At 48.5% G+C, this 21,684-nt stretch overlaps 1 protein-coding gene and 1 long non-coding RNA gene across 3 annotated transcripts; one reads left to right on the plus strand and one right to left on the minus strand.

Annotated features, from left to right (window-relative positions):
- Positions 1–7,842: 7,842 nt before the first annotated feature.
- Positions 7,843–10,071, minus strand: LOC120097030 (uncharacterized). The gene is made up of 2 exons (XR_005494089.2): positions 9,932–10,071; positions 7,843–9,341 (listed from the first exon to the last, which is right to left on the minus strand). It is a non-coding gene; the product is annotated as an uncharacterized LOC120097030 (long non-coding RNA).
- Positions 10,038–21,289, plus strand: Phyhip (phytanoyl-CoA 2-hydroxylase interacting protein). 2 transcript variants are annotated; one of them, NM_001017376.1, is made up of 5 exons: positions 10,038–10,313; positions 14,120–14,304; positions 15,600–15,774; positions 17,791–17,908; positions 19,266–21,287. In NM_001017376.1, exons 2-5 carry the CDS (start codon positions 14,140–14,142, stop codon positions 19,798–19,800), a joined length of 993 nt encoding a protein of 330 aa, NP_001017376.1. In that variant the 5' UTR covers positions 10,038–10,313; positions 14,120–14,139; the 3' UTR covers positions 19,801–21,287. The 2 variants fall into 2 exon arrangements, with proteins under 2 accessions (NP_001017376.1, XP_038949087.1); XM_039093159.2 differs by lacking the exon at positions 10,038–10,313 and adding an exon at positions 10,975–11,112 and having other exon boundaries at positions 19,266–21,289.
- The last annotated feature ends 395 nt before the right edge of the window (positions 21,290–21,684 follow it).

Genomic DNA, 21,684 nt, shown 5'->3' on the forward strand with positions numbered 1-21,684 from the left:
GTAACTCAAACAGGGCAGGATTCTGTAGGCAGAAACCACAGAGGGCTGGTGCTTCCTGGCTTACTCCTCATGGCTTGCTCAGCCTGCTTTTATATAGAACCCAGGACCACCAGCCCAGGGGTAGTCCTATCCACAATGGGCTGGGCCCTCTCCTGTCTATCACTAAGAAAATGCCCTATAGACTTGCTCACAGCCTGATCTTATGGAAGCATTTTTTCAGTTGAGGTTCTCCCCTCAGATGACTTTATCTTGTTTCAAGTTAACATAACACTAGTCATGACAGGCACCATGCCTAGTTTATAGAAATGAGACCCAGGGGCTGGAGAGATGGCTCAGTGGTTAAGAGCACTGACTGCTCTTCCAGAGGTCCTGAGTTCAAATCCCAGCAACCACATGGTGGCTCATAACCATCTGTAATGGGATCTGATGCCCTCTTCTGGTGTGTCTGAGCAACCACAGTGTACTTACATATAATAAATTAAAAAAAAAAAAGAAAAAGAAATGGGACCCAGGACATTGGGCATACTAGGCAAGTACTCTTACCAATTGAACAACATCCCCAGCCATATTTTTTGACATTTTAGAAATTCCTAACAGTGATTATTATAATCTGTCGAGGGACATTCTGCAGTTTTTCTTTAATTAAACTCTAGACTTTGAACACCTCGTTCCTATACCTCTCTATTTTCTCCCAGACACTGAGGGCTTGGATTCTTTCATGTAGCCTCAACGGAACCTTGTAAACTATTTTTAGCTGAATCCTGCATAATGAATGGGATCCTAGGAGACCTAATTTTGTTATTAATACCTCTTATTGCATGTTATGCTCACAAATGCTATAGTCAATACAGTCATCATTCCTACTGATAAGTAACTAACAAACTCAACCATTATTTGGGGAGTCTGACTGTAGGTTGGCTTGGGAAGTTATAACCAGATTCTGTAAAAACCACATGTCTGCGAATTCTTAGCGGGCATCAGAAATACCAAGTAAGAAATCTTTAAATACTTAGCCTTAAAATAAAAGGAGTGTGTGGTACGAGAACGCTGCCTGAGTTCAAGCTGTCATTCGTTTCCCCTCACAGGGGATTAGTTAGCTGGTTCCTCCACATGTGCCTGGACTTCTAGACATTTAGTTCTCAGGGTCTCCCGGCCACTCTCCCCTTAACCCTGTACTCTCTTTATTATCATCGTCTAGTTAATCAGTTTCATATCTGCATTACTTTAATTTTTAAAACTGATCATCACTGTGTGAGTGTGGGCACATGAGTGTCACTGCCTGTGTGCGAAGGTCAGAGAACAGCCTGTTCCCTCTAGAGTCAGTTCTGAGAACTCAGGTGGTACACACATACTTGCCCCCATTAGTCTGTTCTAAAGCAGACACTGTGTGCATGTCTCAGGGCTTGTGCAGATAAGTCTCTTTGCCCCACATACATACCCCTGTCGGTCCACACTGCTACTTGGATGTCTGCCAACCATCTAAGACCAAGGTCCACGTGCAGATTTCTAAATATTCCTGAAACGACAAGAAAGTGGCCCCATTGTATGAATGGCAGCTAGGTCCCTTTAGTTGTTATAGCAAAAATCTGCCCTCCGAGCAGTGGGGGAGGGGGGATCAAAACCAGGGCCTGAGGCACACTAGGTAGAGTGCATTTCCAGCTCACCAAAAACCCTTGCAGTTCCTCTTCTCTTGCAGATCCCACACCACGTCAGTTTTTCTAGATTTTCCAGAATCTTACCAACACAGCCACCACCTTTCTGGTGCAGACCACCATCACTTTTGGGGACTCCTATTATTATAATAAGCTCCTGCCTGAATTCTCTTCCAGATGGGCCCCTGTGGTCTAGTCTCAATACCACAAGTGACATAATCCACATCAGGTCACATCTGTGCTCACAGCTCCCAAGAGATGTCTACTTCAGAGGAAAAGCCCTAGGGTGGCCTCCCTGGCCCCACATCGTCTGGCCATCTACCCACACATTCTCTCTGGCCTCACAGGTTGCCCCTGTTACTTCAGGCCCACTTCTGCTTCAGGGCTCCTGTGCCTGCTGCTTAGAACTCTTTGTTCTCTTAGAATGCTACTCCCGCCTCCTTCCCTGATCCCCGTCACACAGAAGCCTTTTCTTTTTCTTTTATTCAAGAAAGGTCTTCTCTGTGTAGTTCTGTCTGTCCTGGAACTCACTCTATAGACCAAGCTGGCCCCAAACTCAAGAGATCTACCTCCTTCTGCTTCCCAATTGCTGGGATGTAAGGCATGTGCCACCATTCCCCGGTTCTTAATTAAAGTTGTAAAAACCAAACCAAAACAGCCTCCCCTGACTCCTTCTATTTGCTGACTTCTTTTTCTCTTTCCCACCAAATCAGCTTAGCATCTGCTTGTTTGTGTGTCTGTCTTCTTCCTACTGGGACATAAGCCCTATGAGGTGTGTCTTGGTTGTGGAGTTGATGTCCATCATCTATTCCTTCTGCCTGAAACAGTGCCTGCTTCATAATGGGTTCCCAACAGACTTTTTTCCCTTAAAGACTTATTTATTTTATCTTCAGACACATCAGAGGACCCAACAGATATTTTAAAACGAATGGATGAATTCCAGTCTGTGTTGAAACCAAGGAACAAGTCTGGCTGTAGAAATATGATGGTGAAGGCTGGGCCACAGTGACACACACCTTTAGTACTCTGGAGGCAGAGGCAGGCTGATCTTTGTGAGTTCAAGGCCAGCATAGTCTACAGAGTAAGTATAGGACAGCTAGGGGTACAAAGAGAAACCCCGTCTCAAAAATCAAAACAAACAAATGAGCAAAGAAATAAAGAAAGGAAGGAAGGAAGGAAGGAAGGAAGGAAGGAAGGAAGGAAGGGGGAAAAGAAAGAAAGAAAGAAAGAAAGGAAGGAAGGAAGGAAGGAAAGAAAGAAAGAAAGAAAGAAAGATAGATAGATAGATAGATAGATAGATAGATAGATAGATAGATAGATAGATAGATAGATATAAAGGTGGGTTGGTTTCAGGGGGTAAATTTAACTCTGATATCTTTTGGGCCTGGGGTGGGTACAGGTGAGAAGCAGTTATATTATCATAGTTTCTTTCTTTGACTTACAGTACTAGGATCAAACCTAAGACATCATGCATAATATTCGGCAGTGCTTTGTTTAATTGATGGTGGTAATATGTACTCCTAAATATATAAATACAACCTGCTCAGTCTGTATGATGTTACTCCTAGGTATATGTTTTCAAGGCTGGCCATTTGTTTTGTTGTTGTAGTTGTTTGTTTGTTTGCTTTAAGACAGGGTCTCTCTATATAACTCTGGCTGTTCTGGAACTCTCTATATCAACCAGGCCGGCCTTGAACCCAGAGATCCAGCTGCCTCTGCATCCCAAGTGCTGGGATTAAAGGTGTGCACCACCAGGCCTGATCTTGACCATGTGGAATTAAATAAGGGATTGGTGTGTTCTTCTGGGAGAGACAATGTCTCCTTCTCTCCATGTTCCTTGGTTGCCTGTAGGTCTTAGTCTGTTTTGAGACGTCATGGACTTTGTCTTTTGGTGTCATTCTTGTCCAAGTAAGCTTAGGCAGCAGTGTTGGTGAGAATTCATGGGTGTAGCTTCTCTGACTTACCTAGGAGGAACAACCTCAGAGTAAACTCCCTGGCCCACTGGCTCTTACAGTCTTCCCACCTCCTCTTCTACAGTGATCCTTGAGTCTTAGGTGCAGGAGTTGTGCTGTGGATGTATCAACTGATGTTAGCCCTGCACTGTATTTTAATAGGTTGTGGGTTTCTGAGTGGTCTCCATCTATTGTAAAGAGAGGTTACCTTGATGAGCAGTTAGCAGTACATTTAGCCATAGGCATTAGGATACATAATTAGGATGTATTAAGGACTATGCTGGTTTAGTAGTTTGTTGTAGATTCTTCTCCAACTATGACTTCACTAGCTCCAAATAGTTGGTTAGGTTTCCAGTACCAGGCATGGTTTCTCTCTTGTTGAGCGAACCTTAGGTCCAATTAGAGTGCTGTCTGTTACCACCAAGGAATGAGTATCAACTACTCCACCCTTAGGGTTACTCTCGTGCCATGCTGATCTTATACTTGACAGATGGCATAGCAGAGTAATAGCCCTGGCCTCTTTCCTCTTTTGGAAGCTTGCATTGCCTTCAGGTACCTTAAGGACTAGTCCTCAGGGAGAAGGCTTCCAGGTCAGATCCAGCCTGGGTCCTCTGGGTCCTGTGTCCAAAGTGCATGGTGTCTCTCTCCCTTGGTGATGCAGATATAGGTCAGATTAGACCACATCAAAAGTGAAACCACCGGGCTGGGGATTTAGCTCAGTGGTAGAGCGCTTACCTAGGAAGCGCAAGGCCCTGGGTTCGGTACCCAGCTCCGAAAAAAAGAACCCAAAAAAAAAAAAAAAAAAGTGAAACCACCACACAGAGGCGTGGTTTTTTTTTTTTTTTAAGTTGTCCAGGTTAGCATCAAACTCGTGATCTTATAGACTCATTCTCCAGATTAGCTGTGCCACTAGGCTCAGCCCATTAGTTTTCTTTCTAGATCATGAGAAGCATGGTCGCTGAAAGCTGCAGGATATCTAAATGTAGCTTCAGGCAGTAAATCAGCAGTGTGGACTCCTGCACTGCTCGTAGCCAGCCATTCCTCCTGCCTTTCACTAGGAGCACAAGCAAAGGGACAAGGAGTTTTATAAATGTGTGTGCTTTGTTGGCTTGTGGGATCTCCACACTCTGCTTACCTAGACAGAAGATCTATGCTTTGATTTTACAAAGTGTGTAGGCAGTATTAAGACTGGAGCTGGTTGCATGGCTTAGCAGTTAAGACCACTTGTTGTTCTTGAAGAGAACCCAGGTTTAGTTCCCAGCACACACATGGTGGCTCCCAAACACTTATAGGATGCACATGCATACATGTAGGCAAAGCACTCATAAAATAAATAAATCTAAGGTTTTTTTTAGTCTGTAGTGCATCAGACTCTGCATTTGCTAGCCATCTCTCTACTATGAAGACTATAGTTTTTGCATTCAGACCTGAAATTCAATAATGGTTTTATAACTTTGGGGCTGGGCCTGCTTTTCATTAGCCTTTTAATTATGAGGCTGACAGATCAACCTCTCAAGTCTGCCTTCCGAATCACATGCATGGCATTGTGTCTTGGTGCTTACTAAGAGCCTCTGTTATTGTTGCAGTCTTGGCTTAGGTATAATGTTTAATGTGGAAACTCCCAATGATGCACAAAAGTGGAAGGAAATATCTCATTAGAGTTTCAAGAACCCAGCTTTAATAGTAATTATCCACCCTTGTTTTATTTCAATCGACACCCACAAAGATAATTTTGAAACAAGTCATAAGTATTATTTTATTAATTTATAAGTGTTACAATATATGTTTCTAAAGAATAAGGACTTTAGCCAGGTAGAGGTGGAGAACCCCCTTTAATTTCAACACATTGGGAGGCAGAGGCAGACAGATCTCTGAGTTCAAAGCCAGCCTGGGTTACCCAGTGAGTTCCAAGACAGCCAGGGCTATACAGAGAAATTCTGTCTTGAACAGGCAAAAAACAAAAACAAACAATAAAAATGTCAATCCTGTCAATTGTCACATAAATGGGTTGTTTTGTTTTGGGTAGTGGTTTTGTTCTGTTTGCTTTAGTTTGATTCTGACTTTGTTTTTAATGGACTCTGTAGCCCCGGCTGGCCTAGACCTCAAGGCAAGTCTTCTGTCTAAGTCTTACAAGTGCTAGAGGGGTGAGCCATCACAACTGTCTTATCTGTTAAAGAACAGTTTGTTAAATCTGCATTTTGATACCATGCTTAAACTTTCATAGTTCTTAAAAGTGCAACTGAGGCATGAGAAGAAATGTTGTTATAAACATGTTCAGTACAGTATTGTTTAGAATGAGAGAGAAAGAGAGAGGAGAGAGAGAGAGAGAGAGAGAGAGAGAGAGGGAATCAGATGAGTAGAGGGTTGGTTCCAAAGGGACCTGACAATGGAACCCAAGACAGCAATTAGCCCATATCATAAATCAAAGGGTTTTGCTAAGTCAGAAAAGCAGAATATAATCCCTCCACTTTTGGTAATAAACCTCATACATATATCGTATACCTGTTTCTGAAAGGCAGGAAACTAGTGACTTAGTGACTTACTTCCCTCTTAATTTTTATAATGAAATGCTTGCATCTTTCTACAGTGACCTTGTGTGACTTGTGTAAGAAAAGATTACTAAACTAACATGCTGGCTAGGCACGGTGGCACACATCTTTAATCCCAGCACTCTGAGAGCAGAGACAGGTAGATCTCTGTGAAGTCATGGTCTATATGAGTTCAGGGCCAGTCATAGGCTTCATAGTGAAACCTTAAAGGTAACAAGAAGTCCAAACAGAACCAATGTAGCAATGCATCCACTTGTTCGGAGGATAAAACTATGCGTAGCTGGTTATACTTGGCTTGGCTTTGTTCTGACCATGAGTTTCCCTCCTGCTCTGAGTGGAGTCCTTTGAGGCAAGAAGAGGCATGACACAGAGGGCTGTGTCCTCACCTGCTTGTCTGGCCCACGGGTACGCAGTTGCACAAAAGGTCATTCATATGGCTGCTAACCCCACCCCCACCACCATAGCTCACGATCTCAGGCAGACTTCACGTGCCATCTTGAAAGGGTGAGAAGCATAGAGGATTCAGAACTTTCCTTTTACAGGAAGAGAAACTGAGTCACAGAATTTTCCCTTTCCCCCTGGCTGCCCTTCAGGTTGGTCTTGGCGTTTTAGGGTAGACAGCTGAAACTGTCCCTAACTGGGCGGTGATGTCTCAAATCTCTTCAGAGTTTCAACATCTCAGTGTGGGTGTGTGAGGGGCCGGGCCCTTGCGCTTGGCTGAAGGGGTGCTTAATCCTGCCCGTGTGACATACCACTCCACATTCTGTGGTTCATGATCTGACCAGACTCGCTCAGGTTCTCACACCCATTTAAGGCAGGCCTGGCTTCTGCTTGGCTTTGCGTCCTGTGGAATCGGCATTCTGTTATTGTCACTGACACTGTTAGGATCCACAGACCCCACATTGCTCTCCATGCATGTCCCCGATGCTCAGCTCATGCTTCCTGCTGGGGTCCTCAGTTGTCTGCTCTCCCCTATCCTCCCCTTTCCTCCCACTACCTCTTCTCATTTTCCATCTCCTCTGTGCGTGCTGGTCTCTCTTCTTGCCCCGAATCCCTCTCTGTACCCAGAACTTCGTCGGACGCCATCTCTAAGCACTGATGGGCTTGGATCCAACATCTCCATAGGTGCCAACCCAGAGGATGTTCAAGTACTTTATACAACCACTGGTACGGGATTTACATGCAGCTTGTGTGTATCCTCCGGTATTTACTAATACCTAATACAACCTAAATGCAAATGAGGTTTAAGAAATAAAAATAAAAGTCTGTATATGTTTGACACAAATACAATTCAATTTTATGTAGCTCAGGCTAGCTTCAAACTCCCTATGTAGCTAAGGGTAATCTTGAGTTTATTGATCCTCCTCTGTCTCTACCTCTCGAGCACTAGATTACATGCATGCATTGCCACTCCTGGGGTGAACTTTGTACATTCTAGGCAGTATTCAAATACTCTACCAATTGAACAAAATCCCTATTACCACAAATTCAATTTGGAAAAAAAAGGTGTTGTTTGTTTGTTTGCTTGCTTGCTTACTTGCTTCAACATAGAGTTTCTCTGTGTATCCCTGGCTGTCCTAGAACTTGCTCTAAAGACCAGGCTGGCTTCAAATGCAGTGACTGGCCTGCCTCTACCTCCCAAGGGCTGGGATTACAGATGTGTGCTACCACCATCCATCAGAAGAAAAAGTTTTAAATTTTATTTTATTGCATGTGTGTGAGTACGTGCATGGGGTCTTTTGCCTGCATATATGTTGATAAACAAGTTGTGTGACAAAACTTTTCCTGGAGAGAGAGAACATACACATCTTCTTACCCAAGTTAGGGAGCCCATGACAGACCAAGGTATGGATAACACCAAAGTCCAACTTGGCAAAGCAATGAGTTTTACTAGGATTACTTACAGGACTAGGAGTGAGGGGTTACTTACTGGAGCAGAAATGACTCAAAAACTGATGCATCACTAAAGCCCACTCCCAACAGAAAGCCCATCCAGCATGGGTGACAGTTCACAAAGTCAGGAAGCTGGAGCACACTGCACAGTCCAGCAGGTTAGCAGGTATCTTTTCCTGGTTCCTCTGCTAATCTAAACCTCTTCCCAGCTGTTCAGCTGGGTTTTGTTTTTTCCCAGAGAGCTGGTTTGGATTCAGAGCCTTCTCCATTTGTCAGAGTCTTCTTTGCAGCTCAGCCTGGCACCTCTGAGAGGGACTCTCAGACTATTATTGCTTACTCTGGTAAAGAGGGGTCCAATGATTCTGGTCAGTTTCAGGAACTTCCTGAATGAATTTTGGCTTGTTTACCTTCCTGCTTAAGGAGCTTCCCTGTAGGACTGAACATTTCAATCTTGGAGGAAACCGTTATATAACAGCACCAGATGTGTACAGTGTCAGCAGGCACCAGAAGCGGGCAATGGGATCCCCTGAACTGGAGGTAAAGATGGTTGTAAGCTGTGACTTGAACTTGGGTTCTTTGCAAGTGCTCTTTCTTCTTCTTCTTCTTCTTCTTCTTCTTCTTCTTCTTCTTCTTCTTCTTCTTCTTCTTCTTCTTCTTCTTCTTTTTCTTTTTTCTTTTTTTCAGAGCTGGGGACCGAACTCAGGGCCTTGCACTTGCTAGGCAAGCACTCTACCACTGAGCTAAATCCCCAACCCCTTTGCAAGTGCTCTTAACTCCTGAGTCATTTCCCCAGCCCCTAAAACATATTTTTGGTCCCTGGTTGTATCAGTAGGTACAGAGGAGCCAACCAGAGGCTCCTTATTCTCTTCAGTGTATCCTCCAAATGCCCCTCCTACGCCTAGAAGTCTGCAGGCTCTTTGCAGGGCAGAGACTGCCACCATAAGAAAGATAACAACTCTCACTGCTTGGCTGACATTTCTTGGCTGACAAGCCCAGAGCTAAGTGATTTACATAATGATCTCACTCCACGATATCATCCCACTTCACAAATGAGATAGTCACCAGCCGAGGTCACATAGCTAGAAAACTGTAGACCTGAAATTGCTCCTCTGTCCATCAGACTGCAGAACCTTTGCTTCTTCATCATGGTATTGCCTTTGGGTCACTGTTGCTTCGATCAAATTCCCTTGAGTGTTCTTTTGGGGACTTCCAACCCGCACCAGTCCTTGGTTGTAGACAAGCCTCCTGCTGATCATCCGTTTTGACTGCAGTCTCAGGGCTTTGCTGGTCTGAGCCTGGAGGGTGGTTGGGATGAGAACACTCAAAGCTCTGTGCATTCTTCCACCCCCCACATTTTTGCCTCTGTGCATCCCTCCCTATTTTACAACACCTCTCTCCCACTCCTTTTCTTTGGGACTCTTAAGCAGCTAGAAGATTCTCCTTGGACACTCCAGAGTCTCCATGGCTGCGGAGCTTGTTTCTTTTGATAAGAGTTGGTAAGAAAATGGAGCCGTGCATCAGTGAAGGTCTGCTAGAGTGAAGGTCTCCTAGGAGACCACCTAGCCCGAGGATAAGGTCCCACCAACCCCAGCTCAGACACCTCTTTAGAGACCTTTCCCTTACCCAGCCTCCTGAGACCGTGGGTTAAGCTCCACCCCTCTCAGAGCATCTTAAAGTTTGGGGGCTGAATTTAAGCCCGAGATTTCCAAGTAGGGGGTGTGTTGAACGGACTTCGGGACGCATCTTGTCTTGGAAGAATGGGGCAAAGGTGGCAGAAGCCACAGCTGCTGCCTCCAAGGACATCTGTATAGCTCCCAGGGGACCCTCTGCCCTTTCCCCCTCCCACAAGCCTGGGCGAGCAGGGACCAAGCTTGCTTGTTATCACCTGACGCTGAGCAGCCACTGATCCCATTGGTGGAGCCAAATTCGGTCTGGCTTTCCCGTTCCTTCTCGATTTCTCTGCCTCTCTTTCCTCCACGCTGCTTTGATTTCGCTCTTGCCTCTCTCTTCTTGCGCGTTCACTCGCTGGGTTCCGAGCAGCGTCGTTTTCTTGCCGGGAGCAGTAGCGGTAGCTGCAGAGCCAGACAGGAGCTGCCTGTGGGGCATGGAAGCCGACTTCCCAGCAGCCCAGAGAGGAGCGAGCGAGCCCCGCTGCCTGTGACCCAGGCGTCAGGCTGCTGTCCCCTGCCTGGAGAGCTCATCATCCACACAGAGTCTCTCCCTTCCTTCTCTTCCAAGTATCCCTCTGCAGGGCCAGCTGAAGCCAGGTAAGTACGCTTCTTCCCCTAAACCATCCTGCCTATTCTAGGAGGTTAAGGGCTGTGGCCACCAGGGTCCCGTAACTGCCCTGGCTGTACACCTGGGTCGCCAGGCCTGGCGACCTTGTTCCCTTTCCCCTAAGTCCTTGGCAAAGAGCTTAACAGCTGGATCTGGTCTCCGAAGCGACACAGTTAGTTACCCCGTGACCATTCTGCGCAGTCGGCGACGCCAAAAGGTTCAGCTGGGTGGGGGTGCTTTCCTCTGGCATGCCAGTAGCTTTTTGGAAAGGGCTTGGGGAAGGGGGTCCAGTGTGTACAACGTGTCTGCATGGTTGGGAGGAGGCTGGAGACTAGCTTGCGTAGATAGGTCTGTCTCCACGCAGTTAGGTTCCTTTGGGGTTTCTGACCGGCTTGTAGCATGTTTCAGAACATTTTTACGCGTGAGGTACATGTGTGCGGGGGCAGCGTTTATCTGAGTAGCCTGTGGGTATATGTGGTAGGGGCTCCAAGAAGCAGTATTTTTAGGGGGTGGACGTGTCACTTGTCATGTGGGTAGGAGTACATGTTGAGGGAGTTCTGTAGCAACCAGGCTGTTTCTACGTGGGGAGGGGCAACTTCGAGGCAATAGGAGGTGGATAGGTGGGAAGTGTGGGCACAAATCTCTGTTTGTGGGTAGACATGAGTAGGTGTGCAAACCTGTTGGCCTGTGAAGAATCAGTCTGACCCAATGTAGCCAGAAGCAAACATGTTTTCAAAGTCTATGTGTTGGAACCTACAAATGCTCCATGGAGAGAATACCAGAATTCAGGCAAGGATTGACGTGTGCTCAAATCTACATGTGTGCACAGGCAGCCTGTGGGTTGCTTGTCCTCTTGCGGGAGGCGGCATGCATGTGTTGTGGCTTCCTCTTTTCCTCAAATATATCTTGTGACGATGAGGGGCACATGCATGCGGGTATGTGTGGACATGAGCATGTGTGGGTTGTCATGAAGTAGAAACACACAAGGGAAATACTGGGGCATTCTTAGAATGTGCAAGGCGGGGGGGGGCATATCTATGCTTAGGTGGGTGTGGAGGAATGAGGATGTCTATGAAGGCATATGCCAAGGTATGTGCGCACCCCTCACCCATATGTGTATGTGCATGCTTGCCTGTGTGGGGGTGTGTACATGCTTGCTTAGGGTGGATTCACATGGGAGTGTGGGTGTTCCTAGGGTGCTGCCTCAACCTGTCCCTCACCGGCTGCCCTTCCCTAGGCATCTGGGTGTAGAGAAGCTGAGTTGACACCCACCCTTCGTCCATGCTGGCTGGCTGCCTTTGTAGTGCCAGCTGCCCCCATTCTCACAATCCTTAGGCTAGGGTGGAGAGCAGCTCTCTCAGAAATGGAAAGAAGAAGGGATGAGCAAGTGCCTGACCTGGAGTCTCCACCCACCACCAAAGCTGCCCTGGCCTCTAGGAAGAGGAGGAGGGATCAAGGCAGGGACAGGTGTCTGCTCAGGGCAGGTGTAGGCTGGATCCCATGTGGGTGGGAGCCACTCAAATCCTGAGGTGGGCGTATGTGTTCATGTTCGTGGGTGGAAAAATCTCCCTCAGAAGCGTCTTGTCAGTATCCAGGGCATTGTTAACCCCTTGCTGCTGCACACCTCTTCCCAAAACCTTATACAGCAGGATTTTTCTTAGGGTTGTTTCCAGATACCCAACCCCATTTGTCTCAGTTTGGAGAAGACCTGGTAGGACTCCCGTAGATTTCCTGTGCATGAAGCCAGAGACATTTGGATGCAGGGTGGGAAGCTGAGTTAATAGTGGACTTTGAGGGACATCTAGGGAGATAAGGCCATCAACCATACCCTCGCTCCGCCTATACCTGCTACCCAGGTAGTCCACAGGTTAATGTAGTGGTGCCAGGCACTGGAGCATGCTTAATTGACAGGAAAATGTGGGTTGGATTATCTGGGAGCTATAAATAAAAGTACCTGATTTTGTAGGCACAAGGTGCCCTCACCCTAGCTCCTGGGCAAGGGAAGAAAAAGAAAAGGGTGGGGGGAGGGAGAAAGAGAAGGGGGAAGGGAGACTACCAGCAGGGAAAGAGTTGCTATGAGATGAACTATAAGAGAAAAGCCAGGAAAGGCCCTGAGCGAGTCTATCCATAGCTGTGTGTTTCCTCCCTGAAGCTCCCCATTCCTGGGAGAACCAAGCTATAGACAAGACCAACTAACTCTAGCCCAGTTAAGCACAGGCAAGAAAAATAGTGGTGTAGTCCTTTCATGCTTAAATGGCACAAAGGCAGGATAGAGCTGAAGGAATGGGAGTAGGAGGCAAGGGAAACTTCAGTCACTTGAAAAAACACTGATAGGAAGAAGAGATAAGTAAACAGGAAAAGTCATATATCAAAACATATGAGAGAGAGAGAGAGAGAGAGAGAGAGAGAGAGAGAGAGCGCACACACACACACACACACCACCTTAGTCCATAATAAGAAACTTGGCCTCCAGAGTATAATTTGCTGTCTGTGTACCCTTGGATATGTCAGCATCCCCAACTTTGGTTACCTGTCTGTAAAATAAAATAAGGAGAATAATAGTACCTATATATCTCCAGACTAGTGTGAGATGCCATTAGTTTATGTCGGCCTCCAATAGGTGTCAGTGTTAAAGTAATTCTTTAAGCTGAGTGTAGTGGTGGTGGTGTGCACACCTTTCATCCAGGCCCTTGGGAGGCAGAGGCAGATTTCTGAGTTGGAGGCTAGCCTGGTCTACAGAGTCCCAGGACAGCTAAAGCTACACAGAGAACTACCCTGCCTCAAAGGGACCAAAAGTGACTGGACTGTGGTGATATATGCTTTTAATCTCAGAATCTCTGTGAGTTCATGGCCAGCCTGGTCTAAAGATCAAGCTCCAGGACAGCCAGGGCTACACCTGTCTTGACCTCCTCCCCCACCAAGACCTAAAGTAATTCTTTAAAAGAGCAAGTGAGCAGGCATCTGCCATGCTAGCATTTGGGAGGCTGAGGCAGGGGGATAATGAATTTGGAGTCTGGGGCTGCAAGCATCTCAGAAAAGAAGAAAGAAAGATAAAAAGACAGAAAAAAGAAAAGTCAACTGAAATCTGTGAAAACAGAAATTGTATGTCAAAGTAATGGACAAAAAAAAAGAAAGAAAGAAAAGAAAGAAAAAAAGCTTAAATCAGGCTATGGGCTATGGCCCATTCCACCCCGACCCACCAAAGATATATATCCACAGCATTTGTCTCTCCGGCCCTGCACAGCAGAGTCCCTCACTGCTCCCTCCAGTCTCTCCCAGGAAGGAGAGAGGCCTGAGTGGGCCCAGGGTCTTGGCACCTGTGGACTCTTGGCTGCCCCTGGCCTGCCACCTGCCCCAGTCCTCAGGCTTCAGCCACTCAGCAGGTGCTTCCTGTGTTCCTCCTCCTCCCTGTCCTCTCCCCTCCCACCCTTTCTCTTTTCACGCCTGCTGGCTGAGGGCCCCTCCCTCCTTAGCTCCATCTGCTGCAAATCTGTCCCTCTGCCCAGTGTTTGCAACATTCCCACTGCCTCAGCCACCTGTCAGGGGCCTTCTGCTCTGAGGACCCTGTACAGCGGGCCAAGAGACACCCCCCCTCCAGAGGATCCCCCATCTCACCTTGGGTCCCTCCTATCCAGTCTAGCCCCACTGCAAGCTTTTCTATAACATTTATGAGGCAGCAGTATCTGATGGTATACAAGACTCCACCTCACCAAAACAAAATGGGGGCACCACGTTCCAGAAAAGTCTGTGATAGGAGGGAGGTGCTAATCTTTCCTCTGGCCCTCAATCCCCACAGGAGCCAAACCTGAGGGGAACATGGAGCTGCTGTCTACCCCCCACAGCATCGAGATCAACAATATCACCTGTGACTCCTTCCGTATCTCCTGGGCCATGGAAGACAGTGACCTGGAGAGGGTCACCCATTATTTCATTGACCTGAACAAGAAGGAAAATAAGAATTCCAACAAGTTCAAGCACCGGGTGAGTAAAGGACGCCCTGACACCTCCCCAGGCCCTGTTCTACAAGGAAGCAAATAATGAGCTCTCTAGACAGATATGGAAGAACCAGATGCCTGGCCAAAATTCAGACTCTTCTCATGGGGTCATTCTGCCAAAGTGATCTAACCATTCTGAGCCTTCCTGTCTTCCTTGGTAAAAATGGAATGATCACGCCACCCTTGTAGAGCTGTTGAAAAGACTCCATGAGAGAGATGTTTTCATGTTCTTTGGTCCAATGCCTAGCACAGCTCCAATAGCACGGCTCCAATGCTGTTATTCCCTCCGTGACTAGAACTTCAGGCAGCAGCAGAGCTCTTGGGTGTGTGTGAGCAGAACCCACGATCTCACATGTCCAGATAATGTTCCAGAGCCTAGAAGTTGTGGTTGGGCAAGCAACATAGAGCATGCTAACACACACACACACACACACACACACACACACACGCTCACAGACCGTTAGCTGGGCATATGATGCTGGACACAGTCATAGGGATTCTCTGCTCCTTCGCTGCCCACTGGTCTGTTTCCTAGAAAAGGCATGTGGGTAGTCTCTCCTCGGTGTGTCCTCTCCCCAGGTTAAAAGCCACTATAGGAACAGGTGGGAGGAAACCTCTCATCTTCTCCAGCTGCGTGCAGAGGCAGGGGAGAATTCAGTGTGAGGAAGCTGGCTCTGAGGGTGACAGCCTTGGTGTGGGCGCTCTCTCTCTCTCTCTCTCTCTCTCTCTCTCTCTCTCTCTCTCTCTCTCTGTCCCTCCCTCCCTCCTTGTCTCCTTCCCTCCCTCCCTCTCTCCTTCCCTCTCCTCCCTCTCTCTGGATCTGGCTCCCTAGATTTGGGTGTCTTTTGGCAGGCCAGTTGCCACGGTGACGTGAATGTTCAACACCATCCCCTTGGCCCTCCCCCCAAAGAATAAGGCATATTTTTCTCTTCCTCCCTGACTTCCCAGCATTTGCTGTTGCCGTGGAGACAGCACTGCAGTGTGCAGATTTCTCGAAGTCTCCCTCAAAAATGAAGGTCTTGCCACTTTCAACTTTGGGGCTCTCCTACCAATTGGCCTTTCCCATTACATCTCAAGAAAATGGGGCATCAGGGAGCTTGAAGGAGGTTGTCCCAAGTCACTGCTTGCTCTTGTAGTGAGATGGTGCCTGGGACACAGAGCTGTGGGGTCTCTGAAACTCCAACCCTCCTCGGGAGGAAGAAGGGAGACCTGGAATAATGCCAAGATCAGGTGTGACTTCAAGACTGATGCTTGGTTCTCCGTCTGTACCCCACTTCTCAGGATGTCCCCACCAAGCTCGTGGCCAAGGCTGTGCCTTTGCCCATGACAGTGAGAGGCCACTGGTTCCTGAGTCCCCGGACAGAGTACAGTGTGGCAGTGCAGACAGCAGTGAAGCAGAGTGATGGAGAGTACCTGGTGTCTGGCTGGAGCGAGACTGTGGAGTTCTGCACTGGGGGTAGGACTGTGATAATACCCATCTCCATAACACATCTAGCCTGTTTGGGCCATTGAGGGCGGGTAAGAGGGAGCTCTTCACCACAGCCCAGCATACTTGGAGACACCCGCTGCACTCTGGCTGCTATGTTTAGGCCAGAGGGAAGATACAGAGCCTGCTTAGAACTCTGCACATTGGTAAGACCTACACGAAGGGGTGCAACTACTTTTCTGGGTTGGGCCAATGAGGAGCAGTTATATACATACATTTTAAAAGTTGCTTTATTTTCATTTATGTGCATCTGTGCGTGTATTCTCACACATACATTTGAGTTCCCACGGAGACCAGATGAGAATATTGGTCCCTTGGAGCTAGGGTTACAAGTGGTTGTGAGCTGTCCCACTTTGGACTCTGGTCCTCTGCAAGAGCAGCAAATGCTTTTAACTGCTAAGCCCTCTTTAGCCCTAAGAATATGTATTTGTAATTGTGGTAAATAGTATAACATCAAACTGACCATCTGAACCATTTCTAAATATGGAAGTCCTAAGTGGTTTTATATGACCAATTTTCCGAACTTCTCCATCTTGCAAAACCAGAACAGTACACCCTTGAAGCCATTGCTTTCCATTTTCTGTCCTCTGGGCCATCCCTTCCTTCTGTCTGTCTTTATGATCTTTGACTGTGATGTATATGAGTGAAATCAAGTATTTGTTCTCTGGTGAACAGCTTATTGCTTTTACTAGACCATCAATAATACACAGGTGCTGTGTATTTGTCAGAATTTCCCTCCCACTTTAGGTTAGGCAGTATTTCATTGTATCAAATAGATAATGGGTCTGTTGTTGTTGTTGTTGTTGTTGTTGTTGTTGTTGTTGTTCAATAGTCTACCAATGATCATTTGGTAGGGCAATAACATTTGTTTGTCCTAAGTCTCCCCTTAGCCTGGAAAACTGGTCCCATCTGATGGTCTCTTAGAGCATAACTCACAAATTCTAGCATGAACAAATGCCACTTTGCATATGCTTGTCGCTGATAGCCAAGGAGCTGCCCCAAAATATTCTATCCCTTTGGTGTCCACGTGAGATCTGCTCCAGATTGCTCTCTATCACAAGGAAGGGGCAGAGAACATTCTTTGCCCTGGGGCCTCCAAGGCTGCTGGCTCCATCCTCTGCCAAAATCTGTGCCCCAAGTCTCCTTGAGTTGCCGGAGCTCTACTAGAGAGGCACTCTTGCTCTTTGAAGGAAAGGTATCTTGGTTTGCCCCACTCTGCCCCACAGAACTGAATATACAGTGGGTGTTCAATTTAAATTGGGGATCTGAAAATGCTGTAGCTGGGTCCACCCTCCTCTTTCCAGAGACCAAGCAAACAGAAATGTAGTGACCACAATAAACAAAGGGCACTTTCCTCTAGTTTGTTTTAAGGTTGTCTAAATCTGCCTCGATCCCAAGGCCCAGGTTCAGCCTCCCTGGTATGTTTATGGGGAAGCAGGCACATTTCCTGTCCTGGTATCAACCTTCTTTATTTCTCCCAAATAGAGAGCTCAAGTAGGCAGCTAGTGCCTCAGTCCTTCTACAGAAATATTCACCTGAGATCCAGGCTCTGTTCTTTGATTCCTCACTAACTCCCACTTATAATTACACTTAGCCACCAACTTAGTTGTGGGACAGGCTCTCACCTCCTAGATTTAAAGCCTGCCGCCCAAAGGACCTTGTATTCTCCTTCTCTAGTCTTTATGTTTCCTATCAGCCCTCTTTTCACATAAGGGCGTCCTGGTATGACAGTCCTGGAGCCCCTCGTGTGATAACAGGTAGTCCTCAGCCCTTTCTGGACCCAGAGCCTCTAGCAACACTGACCCTGAAGTCAGGTGAACAGACAGCAAGCAGTTCTTCATATTTGCTGGTCTGTCCCCACCTGAGTCCAGGCTGTTTCTGAAGCTCCTCTCTTGGCCCAGAGGGTGAAGCCACCTGCAGGCTCTGTGGGTGGTGTAAGGAGAGAGAGGTTGGCTCACCTACCTCACTCTGCCTGGACTCTTACAGACTATGCCAAGGAGCACCTTGCCCAGCTGCAGGAGAAGGCTGAGCAGATCGCTGGCCGCATGCTCCGCTTCTCTGTGTTCTACCGCAACCATCACAAGGAGTACTTCCAGCATGCCAGGTAGGACAAGTCAGAACTGCTGATTCCTCCCCAGATCCCCCTCCATTCCAGAATGCTGAGGCAGGAGTATAGCTACAGGTTTGGGGCCAGCCTGGGGTACATAGCAAGACCCTGTCTCAAAAAAAATTTTTTAAGTGACTGATACTTTGGGGTTGAGACTAAGAAAAGATCATAGTTGAAGTAGGGCTTCCTGGCAGAGGATCCTGCTGGCAAGACAAGGTCAGATAATATGTTCTGGGTGTGACTCTGCCTTCTGGGACAGTTCCTTTGCAGGAGTCTATCACACACTATCAGCTATATCTCCATTTCAGGACCCAGGAGCATAGGGGAGTGGGGAGGAGACTAGATGAAAGACTCTTGAGCATGGAAGGCTCTGGGGAATCTCAGTTTGTTAGCTTCCAAGCTGAGTGCAAAGGAGTCCAAGGCTCTAGAAAACCATTTTGGGCAAATCTTTTAGGGTACTGGTGAGAGTCAGGTATGAGGAAGCCAAAGGATGGCGCTTGGAGGGTCCCGCCCACATGGCCCAACCAGAGGGTCCCGCCCACATGGCCCAACCAGAGGGTCCCGCCCACATGGCCCAACCAGAGGGTCCCGCCCACATGGCCCAACCAGAGGGTCCCGCCCACATGGCCCAACCAGAGGGTCCCGCCCACATGGCCCAACCAGAGGGTCCCGCCCACATGGCCCAACCAGAGGGTCCCGCCCACATGGCCCAACTAGAGTAGCCTCCATCTTATTTGCCCACGTGTATGTGGTTTTCTTGTGAGGAGAGAAAGGGAGCAGGGGAAGAGACAGACAGACAGACAGACAGATAGACAGACAGACAGACAGACAGGCCAGATCTAGTACTTCAGCCTTCTGATGTTGAGCTCAAGGCACCAAGGGCAGCAAGTCACTTGCCTCAGGACAGCCAGGCCCTTGCAAGCATGAGGCTGGGCCAAGATTTGTCCACCTTCCCCCATGCCTGCTTCAAGTCCATGTCCTTCTGAGCTAGGTCAGGGCAGTCTGCCACTGTTACTGCCTTTATCATTACTGGCAGCTGGGGTGGGGCGTTCCCCACTTGCCCTAAGAAAGTGGCAAAGAACTGGAGCCTTTGGTATTTGTATTGAAGAGGCAAGGGTCCTGTTTAGGCTCCTTCTTAGGTGGCAGCACACACACTAAGGCAGAGGCGACTCATCCTCAGAGTCTAGTCAGGGAGACGGGACTTAATGTCTGCGAGCAGTGGAGGCTGCAAGCGAATAGGAATGCTGGAAGTTGGGCTGGCTCCCTCTCTTCTTAACTACACATTGCAGCCAGGCTCCAGAGAACTAACCCGTGGCATTTTCCTCTCTCTTTGGCATTCCTCCCTGGTGGGCAGGACCCACTGTGGGAATGTACTACAGCCTTACCTGAAGGACAACAGTGGGAGCCACGGCTCCCCTACCAGTGGCATGCTGCATGGCGTCTTCTTCAGCTGCAACACGGAGTTCAACACAGGCCAGCCGCCCCAGGACTCCCCTTATGGCCGCTGGCGCTTCCAGATCCCTGCCCAGCGCCTCTTCAACCCCAGCACCAACCTCTACTTTGCGGACTTCTACTGTATGTACACAGCCTACCACTATGCCATCCTGGTGCTGGCACCCAAAGGCTCCCTGGGGGACCGCTTCTGTCGTGACCGTCTGCCCCTCCTGGACATTGCCTGCAACAAGTTCCTGACCTGCAGTGTGGAGGATGGAGAGCTGATCTTCCGCCATGCTCAGGACCTCATCCTGGAGATCATCTACACTGAGCCTGTCGACCTGTCCCTGGGCACCCTGGGAGAAATCAGTGGGCACCAGCTCATGAGCCTGTCCACTGCTGATGCCAAGAAAGATCCCAGCTGCAAGACCTGCAATATCAGTGTGGGCCGCTAGGGACTCCTGGGGAGCTGGAGGGCTGGGGAGAGATGACAGCAGGGTGGGGCATGATATATGGCTTAGGTTTGGGGAGCTGGCTTTCTCTCCCCTCTCCCTGCTCCCTCCACTCTGTCCACTCCCCCCCCCTGTTTTGAAGACAACAGAAAGTGGTCCTCTTAGTTAGTGGCGTGACCCATTCCAGGTCTGGTGGACTTGGAGAGGGGGGTTATCAGCAGGTGATAACCTCCCTTTCTGTTTCCCTCTTCTGTCTTTTGACTTCAAGCAGGCCTCCCTGAGTCCTCAGGCATCTCCCAGAGTCCTCCCCGCCTCCTGGGCCAAAGCCCATGTGTAGCCTGACCTCCATGTAGATGCAGAAAGCTGTGGGGTACCTCCTTCCTAGCCCCACCCACCCCACTCAGGGCCACCCCAGACAGCCTCCTTCTTACTCAGCTGGGCCTGAGGGCTTTTTCCGCCTCCGGACTAGGCCCCTCCCTTTATAAATAACCTCCTGCACTGCTGTCTTGCCCTGGCTGCTCCTTATCCCCCAGAGCCCATTTCCCGCATGGGAGAACCATCCATCCCTTCCAACACTGTCGCTGGACCACTTGAGATGCCCTCCCACTCTCTGGGAAAGCACCTTCTCATTTTTTAGTTTGGAGGGCTTGCTCTGGTCTTTTGAGCTTTTCCTTTCTTCTCTCTGGGGACGATAATATCCTCAGCAAACCTCCCTCCTTGCTCAGAGAGCACCAAGGTCTGCCGGGGTCGAGGAGGGGGAACCAGACCCCTGAGACCTGTTCCTCAGCCAGAAGCGGGCCACCTCGTGTCTTGACAGGCCTGACAGAGCTAGAGAACTCCGTGTGACCCACAGAACCCTGGCACCCTGCCCAGCTGTGCACTTTGCTTGCTCACTCGACCGCTCTGCCTGAGAGTCATGACTGTTCTGTGCCCTGTGAGCCAGATGTTGGGCTCTCCATCACACTACTACCCCTTGCTCTCTGGGCTGATCCCCTGGGGAGTTCCTGATGAATTCCCCCACAGCTCCTGGTGTTTTCATCTTGTTCTTACTGTTGTCTGGATTAGGAGGGCGGAGAGGGTGGACTCCCTGAGACAAGATAAGCAGGTGGAGACATAGAAGAGGGAGGGACATTTAACATAGTAACATTTTCAGAGGTGACAGAGATGATACACGGGCAGCTGGACTTCTGTGAAGGACAGAGGAGCTGGCAGACCCACAGGGCCATACCTCTGAGGGACAGGTGAATGGCTGGTTACCAGAGACAGGACTGGTAGACAGTCAAGTACCTCACTACGATGTGCCAAGAGATCTGGGATCCTGGGAAATGTGTGGAGAAGAGGATTTGACACTCCCCACCCCCAAGGCCCTTCCCCTCTGCTGACAGCATTGCTGTGGTCGTGGCCTGTTGCCTTGTCCTCTGTCCCTGGGTGGGGCACACCCTCCTGTGCTGTGCTTGCCTTGTGCATCAATAAACCACAATGGCCCAAGGGCTCCATCTGTCTTGGTCCATTTAGGCGGCTACAGTGAAATGCCACAGACTCAAAAACTCTCGCCATTCTAGAAATTGAGAATTCTAAAAGCAAGGTATCTTTAGATGAGATGTCTGGGGAGGTCCTGCTTTCTGGTACATTGACAGCCGTCTTTGCCTCGCTTCTGTGTGCCCTACACCCCCACTATGATGGAAGGGGTGAATAAGTTTCCCTAGCCTTAAATTTCATTTTTGATTTTATGTACATGTCAGTGTACCATGTATATGCCCAGTGCCTGGCCAAAAGAAAGCACTGAGGACTGTAGGCCATGATGCAAGTGTTGGGATTTGAACCTGGGTCCTCTGAAAGAGTAGCCAGTGCCCTTAAATGCTAAGCCATTTTTCCAGCAGGCCCTCT

Source organism: Rattus norvegicus, chromosome 15 (assembly GCF_036323735.1).
Source record: "Rattus norvegicus strain BN/NHsdMcwi chromosome 15, GRCr8, whole genome shotgun sequence".
NCBI classification, from domain to species: Eukaryota; Metazoa; Chordata; class Mammalia; order Rodentia; family Muridae; genus Rattus; species Rattus norvegicus.

Bases quoted from the DNA above. Each gene is read 5' to 3' on its own strand.
- Phyhip (NM_001017376.1), top strand. From the start codon at position 14,140: ATGGAGCTGCTGTCTACCCCCCACAGCATCGAGATCAACAATATCACC. The intron at 14,305-15,599 runs GTGAGTAAAGGA...CCCACTTCTCAG, and splicing joins CCAACAAGTTCAAGCACCGG to GATGTCCCCACCAAGCTCGT. The intron at 17,909-19,265 runs GTAGGACAAGTC...CCTGGTGGGCAG, and splicing joins GAGTACTTCCAGCATGCCAG to GACCCACTGTGGGAATGTAC.